Genomic DNA, 15,607 nt, shown 5'->3' on the forward strand with positions numbered 1-15,607 from the left:
AACCAAACATCAGTAGACCATTATGGAGGATGTACTCTTAATTGCCTTCAGATTCAGATTTGAGAACTTGAAATTTAAAGGAACTCACATTGTTGCCTTCTGTATAGCTTTCCTTGGAGCAAAGACATCTGTATGGGTTAATACTCGTGTCGCAGCGATCAGCGTGGCCAAAACAATTACACCTGTACAACAGATCAGATTCGGTTTTTTGATATTCAGTCATCACAAAACAAAAGTTTAGCAGTATGAAATTTACACAAAATCAAGCTATTTAGAAGAGTGAATTGATGTCTCGTTTGAGAGGGCATCTCCCTGTTATTTGTACACTATCATGAAAGTAATTGCCTGCTTCTGTTAAGGATAACCATCTCAGAAAAGGGCCCTTTAAGTGTAGTAACCATTTCATGTCTCTTTCCATTCAGCATTTATAAATGTCAAGTAAATGCTGCTTTACAAGGGAGTAAATTGACAGTACATGCAGACCAACTATTAAGTGATCAAGCATGCATTATGTGCTTTCATTGTATACTATGCAGATGTAAGGCTCTAATTATTTATTACAGTTAACACCTGTTCGTTCAGCATTAACCTTTCAATCTGGAACACCACAACTCCTTAAAAGGACATGGAGTATATGTACATATCTTTTATTTTATTTTATATCATTTTCCTTCTCCAGGCTACCAGAACAAAATTTACAATATCATTTTTAAAAAAGCCCCAGATAATTAACATACAAAACTCTCTTTAGTCAGGACAAGAGGGTTAAAGGAAATATCTATGGAGAAGTAGCAAGAACAACACTACCCCTGCCTCCGCTCCATTGCTGTTGCCCTTCCTCCCAGATGTTTAACTTACTTGTGACACCTGAACAGGGGTAAGGGGAGTAGTAAAATGCCTAACATCATCCTTAGTTTTATTTTTATTTTTAATGACAACTTTTGGGAGATGCAAGGGTCCCAAAAAACTTTTGTAGGGGTAGGTGAGGTCCACAGGTTCACCAGCTCTACATGACAGGAGAGGGACATGAGGGTCCTGACACAAGGAAAAGCCTACATGCCGAAGTCATAGGTGAATCAGCTCCTACTCGCATTTATTTTTTGCTGTCTTGTACTCTCTCTATTAAAACACATGGGCCTAGTGCAGAGAATCATGCTTAAGTCCAACTGAAGTTAAAGGAGCTTAATTTAGTTTCTATTACCGGTAATTCATTCCATTGGACTTTAACTGAATTTAAGATCCCTCCAGCCCTTGGGGCGAAAAAAGTACACTTTAGGGGTTACTTATTGCGACTTCAGAGTTGCTCTTATTGTTCTTTGGAGTGGAATCCATACACAGAGACAGACACACATACATTATTTTTTAAAGTTATTAGACTATATACCATTTCAGACTGCCATGCTACAGTAATATAGAAGAAAAACTGTGTTTATTTAATTTATCTATTTAAAAAATATATATATCCTGCCTTTTGTCCAAAGAATGCACAAAACCAGTTGAGATGCAAGATTAAATTAAAAACAAAACACTATAGCCACACATTCATTTTTCTCACTAAGAAAAGCTGATTTAATACATATTCTTTAAAACATAAATTCCAAAGTAAAAAAAAGAGCACATCTTTCACTGGAGACTCAGTCATTACTTAATTTGCATTTTATTTACAGGGTGTAATTATGCCTTCAACAAGACTTCTGACTTAACATATACAATAAAGTTGTCAGTCATAGATAATGCAACACTTTCGCTGACAGAAGCCTCATTTTTAAAGGGAAAAACCAGCTAAGACAAAGAGTTTAGTTCATTATTAAGACCATTACAACTGCCATATATGGGAGTCCATAATAAAAAATGGAAGCACCACTAGAGCAAAGCTTCAATCAGGCTTTCAATCAAACATACCTGTTTCTAAGAGTTAGCAAATCCAGAATGTAAAAGCATTATTGATGGATAAAAATTGGTTAAAGATTATTTTGTTAAGTTAGATTTTTATCTGATGTAAGGCAAACCCATTTCGGATCTGAAATCAATGCTACGAAGTACATCTTCACCTCATTTGAATGAGTATAAATCCACAGTGAGTCGTTTACTCTCAAATATACTTCATTTTCAATACAAACTGTGAGTAGCCTACCTCCCACTGACAGTAATTTCGTCAACTCCATAGTATCTGTGTCTAAAGTTAACTGAAGGTACAGTAGTATGATATTGGCCAAGTAGATGAATCTTTACTGCCGAAGCTTTGACAAACTCCTGAAGTGCCGGGGTATTGTAGAAGTCATTGTATCCTGGCCGACGATTTGGTTCTGGTGTGAGAACGCTGAAAGTAACATTTCCATGGGAATATGGAGTAATGCTGTTGATGTAATAATAAATAAATAAAATAAAAACAGCTAGTATAATTATGTAATTATTTGGTTATTGTATACTGCTTTTCATCAGGCATGACCTCAAAGCATAACAGGATATACAAGATCCATAAAGTACAATTAGAAACAAGTGAAAATCAATTTATATACCTATTAAGCGGTACAAAATAATAAATCCTTTACTTGATTAATTCTTTAAAAGCAAAGGATTTATTATTTTGTACCGTTTAATTCCCAGGATTCCTTGGGGAAAGCCACGACTTCTTAAAGTGGTATAATACTGTTATAAACATATAGTGCAGATGGAGCCTTAGTAAGTTTGATTTATATCTTTAGGACAAGCAAGTAACACATTCTGTTAATTTCTTCTTTAAAAATACAACAGGGTAGATTCTTGTTCACTACCACGTAATGTTTCCTGTGGTACAATGAATATACACAAGTCTTTAGAGGGTATTTTTATATTAGGTTCACTGTACATCGTCCCTACATAACATCGTTCACTTCAATCACTTCCTATTATCATTTATGTCTTGTAATTGAAGGGAAAACAATGTTCCATTATAAAACATTTATGGCAGCATTTCACACATTGGCTCTTGAATTTCTTTTCTAAGATGCACTAATTTTTCTGTTGGAGTGTTATTGTGGTTGTTTTTTTTAAAAAAATAAACCTGTTTTTGATTATTATTTTTTAAAACATTATTCATTGCTCAGCCAATTAAATTGGCTATTTTCCCCACCCCACCCGACTTCGACTGAATGCAAAATATATGTTTTGTTGAAAATGAATTGTACCCTCAATGACCTCTTGTTCCTCCCTTAGAATGTTGAATCGTGAAAGCCCAGAGAAAGATGCTGACACTTTAAAAGCCTAGCCGCCAAGACTGAAACAGCAAGAACAAAACAAAAATAACAACACCATCAAAACAAACAGCGACTGCACCTGGTGGAACATTCCCTCATGTCTTTTCAGACAAGTGCTACACAGGTCTGATGCTGACTAGGTTCTGAATTTTGCCAAGAGTTGGTTGCAGCTAGACAGTTATGGCTGAACGCAAAATCCCCCAACCCCAAATAAAAGCTTGCATCGTGCAAAACAGACATAACAGTGACTGTCTGGGCTAAGGGCAAATGTGTAGCAGTAAGTCTTACAAGTCTCATAACTGTCTGATTGCACCAACTCTTGGCATAATTCAGAACCTAGTCAGCATCAGACCTGTGTAACACTTGTATGAAAAGCCAAGTTTTTGTGTAGGAAGGTCTAAGACATATCGTCTCCTCTGCCCCTTTTTGGTGAGGCTTGCCAACCTCTAAAACTTCCAGTTTTAGCAGTCTCAGACCTGTCTACACAAAAACTGCTCAAGAAGAGTAACTAGGAAATGTTGGCAACCCCTCAGTTACTCGCCTTGCCTACTATGAGACTACTTCAGGCTGCAGAACATACCTAAGTCCACAAAACCTTCACTTGTCTCCTAGAATTCATCAAAGGCCATCCAGTCTTTTTAACAATTTGTATAAAAAGGTAAAGGGACCCCTGACCATTAGGTCCAGTCGTGACTGACTCTGGGGTTGCGGTGCTCATCTCGCTTTATTGGTTGAGGGAGCCGGCGTACAGCTTCCGGGTCATGCGGGCAGCATGACTAAGCCGCTTCTGGCGGACCAGACCAGCGCATGGAAACGCCGTTTACCTTCGGCTGGAGCGGTTCCTATTTATCTACTTGCACTTTGACGTGCTTTTGAACTGCTAGGTGGACAGGAGCAGGGCCCAAGCAACGGGAGCTCACCCCGTCGCGGGGATTTGAACCACTGACCTTCTGATTGGCGAGCCCTAGGCTCTGTGGTTTAGACCAGAGCACCACTGTTGGGTATAAGCTTTTAATATGCTGCTGTTCTAGATAGGAATGTGAGGCTTAGTCATTCATTATCTCTAGAAGGAAATTGTGATGGAAAAGTTTGTTTTGCTGGGTAGGTTGGGTCACAAAGTGTTATCTTTTTCTTTTTCCTGCCAGCAAACGGTTAACAAATGGCAGCTTCTGATTGGCCAGGGTTCCAGGAGAGGGTGTTGAAAAGGAGAGGTTTTGGAGAGACAGGTTTTAGGTTGGGAGATAGGGAGTGAGAGCAGATAGAGTTGGTTCTGGGTAGAAACATCTACTCTGAGGAATATATCAAAAGCTAGAGAAAGGAGTCTATAAGCTTAGTGTGAAAGACAGTGTGTGGTGTCCTTTGAGAGTAATAGACCAGGAATTAACTGGGAGGCTGAGGCTTAGCCAGGAGAAGTAGAAGCTTGAAAGATACAGTCTACTTAGGTCTCATTCCAGTCAGGCGGGAATAGATTCTTCTACAAAAAGAGAAGACTCCCAAACCAGTTAAGAGGGATATGGTGATCCCTTGGGTCTGTTACTTGGAGTACCTCAAGAGTAGAGGGGTCAAAGGGGTGTGTAGCTGACAGGAAATACTGCCTTGTTTAAGAACCAAAGTATTAAGCTGCAACAGCTGTGCAACAACTGAGAATGAAGTGAAGTGAAATATCTGGAAATAAGCTGAGCATTTACCATTTAGTCTAAAAACCTGTAACATCTACCTGAAGCGAAGTAACTGAACATAAGCAACTGAAGTTTAAAAGAAACTGTGCTTGATTAGAAGTCCATAACATTAGTTAGATTTAGTATAAATATTATTAGGCGAACCTGAAATAACATTATAACCTGAACTTTGTTTTACCCACTTTGTGTCATAAACTTCCTTTGTTTAATAAAACCTTTTTTGTTTGTTTGATCAAATCCTGCCTGAGACTCCAAATCATCAAGTTTCCCCCTACTAGATAATCTGGGGTAAATTGTAGAAATTCATGGTGTACTGTGAGGTAGTTGTGCTATATTTAAGTGAGGGTCGGCCCAACGGTGCCAGGGTGAAATAGTGCAGTTCCACTGACGCAGAAATATCCAGGCCTCCTGACAACTGAGTCATTGCTGTGTACCAGGAAGAAGAAGGACAAGGCAGCAGGGAGATCAGCAAACATACTGGCAGCAGCACTGGATTGGCTCCACAAGTGCATTTGCACTCCACACAGTGCTATTTGTTCATACCTAGGAAGTTGGAGGCAGTTCACAGAGTCAGGATATTCTAGGGACTCGTTGTTCTCCATTCCAAATACACTGCAATCCCTTGCAAAGTACTGCCAGTCTTGCCAGTCAGAGTCACGTTGCTTTTTCCTTTGTATTCGTATTGCTTCGGGTTGTGGGCTGAAGAACTGAAGGATAATGTAAAACACCTACAAATCAACAGCAAAATGTGAAGTCATTTGGAATACCTTTATAAATATTGGTCCTTGATTCAGCTGAAGGTAGCTATTAAAGCAACTATAAGAAGAGTTTGGATTTGATATCCCGCTTTATCACTACCCGAAGGAGTCTCAAAGCGGCTAACATTCTCCTTTCCCTTCCTCCCCCACAACAAACACTCTGTGAGGTGAGTGGGGCTGAGAGACTTCAGAGAAGTGTGACTAGCCCAAGGTCACCCAGCAGCTGAGATGCGAACCCGGTTCACCAGATTACGAGTCCACCGCTCTTGACCACTACACTTTAGGAACATAGGAAGGTGCATTATAAAAATTAAGACCAATAGAAAGAGAGAGAGAGAGAGGTGGTGATGGACTGAGTGGGGGAAGCACCTCAAAGGGGAGCAGACCAAAGCTACTGCACTGAGGCGGCTGCTCAATGTGCCGCATAATCAGATGAGGCTATCAATGGCTACAAGCCACAAGCACACTGATTTTCTGAGGTGGCATGTCTCGGAGCACTGGTGGGGAAAGGTGCTCTTGTGTTCATGACTAGTTTTCCGGCTTTGCAGAAGCCTTTGGCTGGCCACTGTGAGAACAGGCTAGTGGACTAGATGGGCCTTTGGCCTGTTCCAGCTGGGTTCTTATGCACTCTAAGAAGATAGCTCCATGTGTGGGGAGGGAGCAGTAATGTCCATTATGTTTATAATGCACTCCTTCGAGGGAATGTTTTGTTTTCCCTGAGTGCTGTAAGGCAAAAAGACTAGAAATTCTAAAATAAATAAATGGTAAACTTAGATTATGAAAGCATGCCATCAGAACTTGCTTGTAGAGACTGTCATTTGTTCCTCTCTGCTGATGATTGGTTATATAGACTTCAGACTGAGAATAATGGAAAAATGGACTATATGTGGATTTGCAGGCTTCTGATGCCATTTGCAATGTAAGCTAATGCAGAAGCAATTGTACCAACAAGAGTTTTCATTCCCTGGGGAAGACAAACCACAGAATAGGAATAGCTTTCCAAAGATAGTGTGAGGCATTCAACTCTACCTAGAGCTGCAAAGGAACTCCTGTAATGAGGATTCTGAAAACCAGCTCCAAATCCCATTTGAAGCTGTGTGTAGAAATAGAGAAATATTCCCATTTTCCCTTTTAAATAACTGGGTTCTGTGAGCATTCCCTTTAAATACATACAAAACCTCAGGGGCTTTGGTATATGATCTAAAAGAATGTTCACAAAACCATGATTATACTCCCACTTCACAAGCTAAATTAAGGGGAAAGGGAGAAAGCACAAAGCTTTTTTCTTTGCTTGGAGACAGTGGTGGAAGCAGCCCATCAAAGGCTCCACCTGAAAAAAATGGCTGGTGAGCCTAAAAGCCAGCAGAGGGCCCAGGATGATTCTGATTGCAAGAATCCAAGCTGTGTAGTTCTAAATGTCAAACACAGTCTTATCCCGTCCCTAGTTGAGTATATCATGTACTAAAAAGGACCCCTGGCCATTAGGTCCAATCATGGCCGACTCTGGGGTTGCGGCGCTCATCTTGCTTTCTTGGCCGAGGGAGCCGGTGTACAGCTTCTGGGTCCTGTGGGCAGCATGACTAAGCTGCTTCTGGCGAACCAGAGCAGCGCACGGAAACCCCGTTTACCTTCCAGCCAGAGCGGTACCTATTTATCTGCTTGCACTTTGATGTGCTTTCAAACTGCTAGGTTGGCAGGAGCAGGGACCAAGCAAGGGGAGCTCACCCCGTCGCAGGGATTCGAACCGCCGACCTTCTGATTGGCAAGTCCTAGGCTCTGTAGTTTAACTCACAGCGCCACCCACGTCCCTATATCATGTACTATGTCACATTAAATTTTTGGGAAATTCTCAGTCCAGCCGCCTTCATCAGAATTGGGTTCTTTTCATTTTGACAGTCAAGTTATCACACCAGTGTAACAGAACGTTATCTCCAATTCATTTGAAATTTCCTCAAACTAAGTGAGCAATGAATGTAATTTTCTTTAGCATTTTGTATTAAATTTTAACAAAAAAAAGGCAGAACAAATAAACCAATTCCCATTTTCATCTATAAGTGAATAGTATATTGCATAAAGAAATCTTAAAATTACCTGGTACTGTCCATTTTCTAAGTCTATTGTAATGGCTATCCCTCTGTTGAGTTGTTCAGTGGTGCTAAAGACAGATGAAATCCACGAAGTTCCAATATCATTATCATTGATGTAGCTCAAAGGATGAGCTTCGGGGTTTAGTCTGAGCACCCTGTCATTAGTCGTATCATCAGCACCATTAGGGATGCAGTACCTTTGCACCAAAGGGTGTACCCTGGGATGACTTCCAGGACAGCGACATTCTGACTGACTGTGAAGCTGAGGAAATTTTCCAGACCATACTTCAAAAATGTCTCTAGCATTAAAAAACAGATATAAAAAAGAGTTGTGCACACAATAAAAAGAGCAGTAAGCCCTATTTGTGAAGACCCATCTGTAATTAGCCTTAACACATAAGCATGACTTAAAAGATGGCTGATAAAGCCAATTTAACTACATGGTTTTCTCTTTAAAAAGAATGTATTGTAAGAACGCTGTTATCTTTTACATGACTTTATTCTCTGTTGGCATGAAACTACAAAGCTATTTTTATATAGACCTATGCTTATGCTCATAAATATGTTGGAAGTTGCTTAGAGACCTGTCTGTTTTACAAGCAACTAACTAATAAATAAATAATAACAATAACAATAACAATAACAATAATTAATATAGCACTATGTGAATGACCCACAGCATACCTTGGGCTTGCACCTCCTGCCTCTTATCTCCTCCTCTGGCACAGTCATGAGAATGGAGGCTGGCAGAAACTGTGTCTCTTTTCAGACTAACTAGAGCTTCCTATTACATCAATATTCTGGAACTCTGATTACTTTAAACCAGTGGTTTTCAACCTTTTCGAGTTCACGGATCCCTTGACCGGCTACATTCTTTCTGTGGCACCCCTGTGGTGCTCAGGAGCCCAGTTCTGTCACCCATTGCCTGCTGAGCTGGCAGCCTCTCACCCTTTTTCGAACACCCTCCCTTGTGGAGTGTTCCCTCAGGCTCTTCTCCTCCTCCCTTCTCCTTGGGAGTCCTCCAGGCAACTGCTACTGCTGCCGCCCCTGGTCTCTGAGCTGTCCCCCTGCCCAAAGAGAGGTGCCTCCTCACAGTGCCCCACAGGAGCCTGAGAAGCCCCCCCCCCCCGCGCGCGCCAGCCCCAGAGGCACCATTCTGCTGGGGAGCTTGTAGCCAGGGCTGCTGCAACAAACAGCTGTGCAAGCCTTTGGGAAGCAGAGATGCAAGAGGGCATCAGAGGAGGGAGGGAAGGAAGGAAAGAGGGATAGAGGCCAGTGTTGCTGGCTGCACCCATTACCATCTTTCAAGGCACCCCAGGGTGCCACAGCACACTGGTTGAAAACCACTGCTTTAAACAAGCTTTCGCTACAAGCCAGGGTCATAAGCCACAGTGTTACAGGTTCCACATTATTAATAACAGTGTTAAAGTAACAACAATTATAAGAACTTAGGCTAGAATCCTAACCATGTCTGCTCAGAAGCCTGAATTCAGTGGGGCCCACTCTTAAATGGGTAGGGTTATTATTGCAGCTATAATTGGTGTTCTTCTGGCACTATGTGTTTACATTGCATTTATGCATTCTGTTGGAACTCAATCCAGTCCACCTCAGGAGCAGTGCTAGAAAACAAAGGAATTCCCAATTGAGAAAAATAGAGACCCTTTGTCACATCCCCATGATTCACACGCTGGTACTATAGCAGATCTTTATGCGGGAGGGAAGGTCTAGCCCTCTTTGAAAAAAGTTTGGACACCACTGGGAGGACGATGGAGGCTCATGCCCACAGTGCTAAGCTATTGAGTTTTTCTTGCCCAAGTAGAAAGGAGATACTAATTATGGTTATGGGAGGCAAGGACAGGTTCCACATTCCTGGTAGCAGCCTGGTGTGGTGTCTGTGTGTGTTACTGCCAAAGGGAATCATGGTTCTGATATGCCTTAGAGCCTAGGGAGATCTCTCTGTGAGTGGATGTTGTGCCAAAAGTGAGCTGGATCAAACCTTTGATCTTTCAGCATAAATTCCTACAATTTTATCAGCCTGCACCCATGCAGTTAATTAAAAACCCTGTTGGAATCCATGTACATGCAGTTATAGTTCCAAATCTAATCTAGCCATTATATAAAGAAATATCCAAAAACACTGGTTAAACTTCGAAGCAAATTTATCGTAGCTATAAGCCTTTCTCTCCTTTGATCATGTCACATTTGGGTTTTGTAAAAATGAAAATTTCCCCACCTGTTTGTAAGCGCCACTTGGTACAATCTAAAATCTTGCATCCTCCCAACAAATTGCTCTGAACCTGCGAAAATACATTATAAATAAATAATCCAGTCCCATCAACCAGAAAACAGCTCTGTGCTGCATGAGGGGATCTTAAATTCAGCACACAGAGATCTCTCTTGCACAATTACCTCTTCTGAATGAAACCATCTTGGTTCCGGACAAAACTATGGAGGGCAGTGACTTAATTTTTTTGATTAAAATGATTTATAATAACTTTATAGGAACATTTTGTACCTATCTCTTATCTGATTACAGAGGTGGCACACAGGCTGGCTCATTAGACAGAAGTAATGAGGCAGCCCATGTGCCACCTCTAATTAGAGAAGAGATACAGTAGGGACAACTGTAGCTGTCACTTTATGCAATAAAGGTGAAAGGTATGTTTTTAAAGATTTCTTTTTCTTCCACACAATTATTGTGTGTCTGGTATTCAAAAGTGACAGTGTCAACAAGAAGCACTTCGAAATGAGAATTTTCAACTCTTGATATATAGGAGCTGGATGGTTCTATTGGAATGAATCAAACATTTCTCCAAGCCAGATGCAGATATATTTAGGACTTAGCTCCAAATTGCAGTATGTTCTGGATCAGTGAAACTCAGCCTTAATAAATCTGCAGGACCAATTCATCACCAAACTAAATTTAAGGGAGCTGCAAAACCACTGGCACCTTATATTGATGGCAATGTTCAGAACATGGTGAAAAATTATTTTATCTCCGCTTCACCAAATATTCAGCCAGGACAATTACAAAACATTTGGTATTTCTGTGATAATAACTCAGTCTTCATTTCCATTTCTTTTCCAAAGTTGCTTTTGTATTAATTGTTTTCAGTTGTCAAAGGAACTTGTAGATCACATTGCAAGGAACTCAAAACATTTACATTTCTAAGTCACCTTGTGGGGGAATGAATGCTGAGTTCAACAACCTATAGCAGGGGTCAGACCATGTGGTAGGCCGGACTATATTTTTTTTTTGGGGGGGGGGATCAATTCCTATGCCCCACAAATAACCCAGAGATGCATTTTAAATAAAAGCACACATTCTACTCATGTAAAAACACCAGGCAGGCCCCACAAATAACCTGGAGATGTATTTTAAATAAAAGCACACATTCTACTCATGTAAAAGCACACTGATTCCCAGACCATCTGCGGGCTGGATTGAGAAGGCCCCCAAGCCTTAGGTTGCCTACCCCTGACCTACAGGTACCACCACACTTCTGACAGGATTCTATTAGTCCTTTGCAAAACTGGAGCTCAGCCAGTTTTGGAACACACACCCTGAACAGTTTTCGACCAGTTTATTTAAAGGATCACCTATGCCCAATCTGAGGAACTGCCATAAAATAATTGTTCCACATTTGTGAGGAACAGATCTTTTAGCATGGCAACACAATGGTACTCCTTTGCCTACTGACACCAGGCAGGGCCTTCATTGTACTCTTTTCACTGCCTGATAAAACAAGGTTTCTTTAGGCAAGCCTACCCAGACATGTAAAAACTGACATGTATTTGAATATGTAATTCTGGTTTCACTGATGACTTTAATTATATTTTGATTTTTTAAAAACACACCTTTGATGGTTATTGATAACTTTAATGTGATTTTTAGTAAACTGCTTAGAGGTTTTATTTACAGGAAAGTGGTATACAAATATAGATAAATGAATAATAAACTTAGTGACATTAGCACTGAAGAATCCTGACATTTTCCTCTTCCAACGAGCTTCAGAGAAGATAAAAATGCCTCAGCTTCCCCTTCTTCCCCCACACTATCTTATGGTTGGCCATAAGTAGCAATTCTGTGCAGTTAGGAGAAGAATAGAGGACAAGTCTATGCTTGCTGAAACTGGGATGGAAGAGGAATGCAAGGCACTAGTGCCTCCCTATCTCCAAACCTGACAATGGTGTGACATTTCAAAATGAAAATATATGATAAAAGTGGATATTGAAGCAGGTGGAGTAGCATTTTGCTGTCCAATTAAATATCTTTTGTGAAAGATAGTAGAATAACAGAAGGGGTCATCAAGTCCAACCTCGAGCCAATACAGGAATTCCATACCACAGAATATGATCTTCCCTTAATACTCAGACTTACCATTTAAATTTTGCCCAATTCGCCATTCACCATCAGCAGAGGGATCTGCAATTAACCCAGCAAGAATTCTGGAGTCAAAAGCTGTGTTGTCATCTTCCAAACCATTTATAAAGAAATTGATTCTTCTGTGGTGCACCTATAAAATTACATTTGGAAGGAAAAGCCCTTTTTATTATTTTTAAAAAATGAAACAAAATACTCAGTCTAATCTCATCTGTTATTTACCACCTTGTGTGGAATACAGTGTGCCATTGTTTCAGTTAAATCACCAGAAAGCCACCTTATACTCTTTCTAACCAATCCCTGTTAGAGAAGATACAACTACTGAAAAGGAAAAGTCCTTCAATGGGTAAATTAAGCATGAACCAGGGTAACATTTATCCTATAACAAGATAACATTTAGTATCTTCTTTGTCCCATGTGCATCACCAAATAACACTGATATAATTGAACACCAACGTTATATAGCCATGTGTAGATACTAATCTGAATTATTACTGTCAGTATTCTGATGATAACAAATAAATTGTAGGCAAGCATAGTTAATTATACTGGTATGTCATTGATTGATAACTTCTCTTTCATCATGCATCTGCGTGCTAACCAGATGCAGAGATGGAAACTCCCTGCTTCCTAGATTCCAAGATGGCAATAAGTAATGCAGGATAATTCTTCTTCCATTTTTTTTGTCAGGAGGTATTTGAGTAGATTGAAAGTCATTGCTCTTAAGAGTCCATATCTATTCAGTCTTCTTGCTTTAAGAAGGAAGGGTGTTCATGGATGTACTCTTTGGATTTTCTTAAAGGTCTACCATCACGGAAGACAGTAAAAGACACTGAATGGTGTCAAAGGACTGCTCACCACCAAAAGCCCTTCCTAAGACCAGGAGAAAAACACATGGAGGTATTTACTCATAGAATGATAGAGTTGGAAGGGACCCCGAGGGTCATCTAGTCCAACCCCCTGCAATGTAGGAATCTCAGCTAAAGCATCCATGACAGATGGCCACCCAGCCTCTGCTTAAAAACCTCCAAGGAAGCACAGGCCACAACCTCCATCTGCAGCTGTTCTTCTTTTCCACCATGTGTCAAGACTGTGCACGCAATGTAGTGATGATAATCAAAGTATTTCACAAACATTTCGTAACATTATCAAATGTTTAAAATGCTTCTCAAGCATATATATTGCTGCAATGCTTACCGGGGTCCGACAAGAGTAAATGAATATAATCATTCCCTACATTTGTTGCATCATATACCTTAGAAAAAAACCCACACACCTTTAATTTCACTTCTTTTTTTAGCAGATTGTGACAATTTAAATTTATTGCCAAAGGTCCCAGGGTGGGTTACAACATTAGAAACAGGTTTAAAAACTTAGTTACAAAAAAAAAAAAATGCAATCATAAGACGTTACAAACAGGTTTAAAAAGTTAGTTACCCAAAAAAAAAAAAAAGCAATTCCAGAACATGAGGTGAGGGCTGAAAATATTCATCTCAGGTGTCAAAGGACAGGGTAGGGGGGTACATCTTCAGCATTCACCAAAAGCTATATAATTAAGTTGTCAGACACACTTCTGGGGGAAGGGAATTTCATAACTTAGGGCCTGCCATAGAGAATGCTGTATTCTGGGCTGCTGCCACCCTGAGTTTCTGTGGGCAGTGGAACTATCAAAAGGACCCACTCTGCTGGTCTTAACAATCAAGAGGGTGTGTGTGTAAGTTCTCTGCCTCCCTCCCTTAACCTAAGGCAACATACCAATGATGGGTAGGGCGAAAATTAAGTGTGGCCATCCCACACAGACACATGCACAGGATGCATAGAGGCATACACACAACCCTTGTCAGCTGATCCGTGCAGATCAGCTGAGGGGAGTATTTATTGTTTCCTCCTCACCCATCAGACTGATCGTTTAATGAGCAAGGAGAGGGTGATTTTCAATCCTACCATGCTGCAGGAAGCAGCAGCAGCAGTAATAGCATGTGGTTTGTCTATTTTCTTTTATCTCCTTTATTGCCACCATAGAAATTGGTGGGGTTTGGGGGAGTCATAGAAAATTGCTTGAGGTGGGCAGATCAGACCTGCAGACAAGCAAGTGGTGTAGGCATGAAGTTGACCTGCAACTCAGACACAGAACATAAACAAGAACAAAAAGAAAACACTTATTATTCGGCATAATATATTATTAAAGATCAAGAGATATTGTAGCAAAAGCTTACCGCCTATTACACCCTCATTTGCACTTAATTCTTCATAGGGGGACCGAGGCTTGGCAAGAGTGGCTTGGCAAAGGGTAAAGTAAAGGTAAAGGGACCCCTGACCATTAGGTCCAGTAGTGACTGACTCTGGGGTTGCGGCGCTCATCTCGCTCTATAGACCGAGGGAGCCGGCGTACAGCTTCATGTGGCCAGCATGATTAAACCACTTCTGGAGAACCAGAGCAGCGCATGGAAATGCCGTTTACCTTCCTACCGGAGCGGTACCTATTTATCTACTTGCACTTTGACGTGCTTTTGAGCTGCTAGGTAGGCAGGAGCTGGGACCGTGCAACGGGACCTCACCCTGTCGCGGGGATTCAAACAGCCGACCTTCTGATCGGCAAGTCCTAGGCTCTGTGGTTTAACCCACAGCGCCACCCACGTCCCTTGGCAAAGGGTACCTAGTAATTTAATGGCTTTGGTCAAATTTGAACCAGTGACACAGTCCTGATTCATAGTTCACTTCCTTAAATACTTTGCTGTACTAGCTTTCTGAGTGGAATAGGATTGATAAGATCAGCAGCACCATGCCAATAACCACTGTTTTATCAGGTTTCTTTGTACATACACACAGTCATGAAAATATGGTGTTTGTGAGCTGCTTCAGAATATTGGTTGCGCCTGTCTGGAAGTTCTGGGATGCATATTGTTCCCTCACACCAGTCATGATGATGCATGTAATGTGAAACCCAGCCAAATGGGTGGGGTATAAATAACATCATCATTATTATTATTATTTTATTATTATTATTTCCTACCCATTCTGTATTTTCTGATTAAAATACTTTCTGCTTTTATGAGTAGATATTGGCATGGATTGCAATTATAGCTCACAGTTCTCTCTGCATCACACTAAGAGCATTGCAATTAACATGTCCAGTTCTTAGTCAAGAATCTGAAAGGTCTGCCAATCTATAACTGGGCATGGTGAATTGAAATGAGTTGAAATGGGGTAAAAGCCGTACAGTGGTACCTCGCAAGACGAATGCCTCGGAAGACGAAAAACTCGCAAGACGAAAGAGTTTTTCATTTTCTGAGTTGCTTCGCAAGACGGATTTCCCTATGGGCTTGCTTCGCAAGACGAAACGGCTTGCACCTTTTTTTTTTAAACCGCCAATGCATTCCTATGGGAAACCGTCAATACACATTGGTGCTTCGCAAGACGAAAAAACTCGTAGAACGAAAAAACTCGCAGAACGAATTAATTT

At 40.8% G+C, this 15,607-nt stretch overlaps 1 protein-coding gene across 5 annotated transcripts in view; it reads right to left on the reverse strand.

Moving 5' to 3' along the window:
* USH2A (usherin) overlaps positions 1–15,607 on the reverse strand; it is a 418,893-nt gene that overhangs the window by 372,576 nt on the left and 30,710 nt on the right. For all 5 annotated transcript variants that reach the window (XM_083433263.1, XM_083433262.1, XM_083433261.1 and 2 more), the window contains exons 4-9: positions 12,142–12,277; positions 9,994–10,057; positions 7,765–8,059; positions 5,459–5,643; positions 2,135–2,356; positions 89–182 (exon numbers count right to left, since the gene is read on the reverse strand). In XM_083433263.1, coding sequence (XP_083289389.1) covers positions 89–182; positions 2,135–2,356; positions 5,459–5,643; positions 7,765–8,059; positions 9,994–10,057; positions 12,142–12,277 — 996 coding nt within the window. The remainder of the gene's footprint in view (positions 1–88; positions 183–2,134; positions 2,357–5,458; positions 5,644–7,764; positions 8,060–9,993; positions 10,058–12,141; positions 12,278–15,607) is intronic.

This window comes from Podarcis tiliguerta, assembly GCF_965153285.1.
Source record: "Podarcis tiliguerta genome assembly, chromosome: 3".
NCBI lineage: Eukaryota > Metazoa > Chordata > Lepidosauria > Squamata > Lacertidae > Podarcis > Podarcis tiliguerta.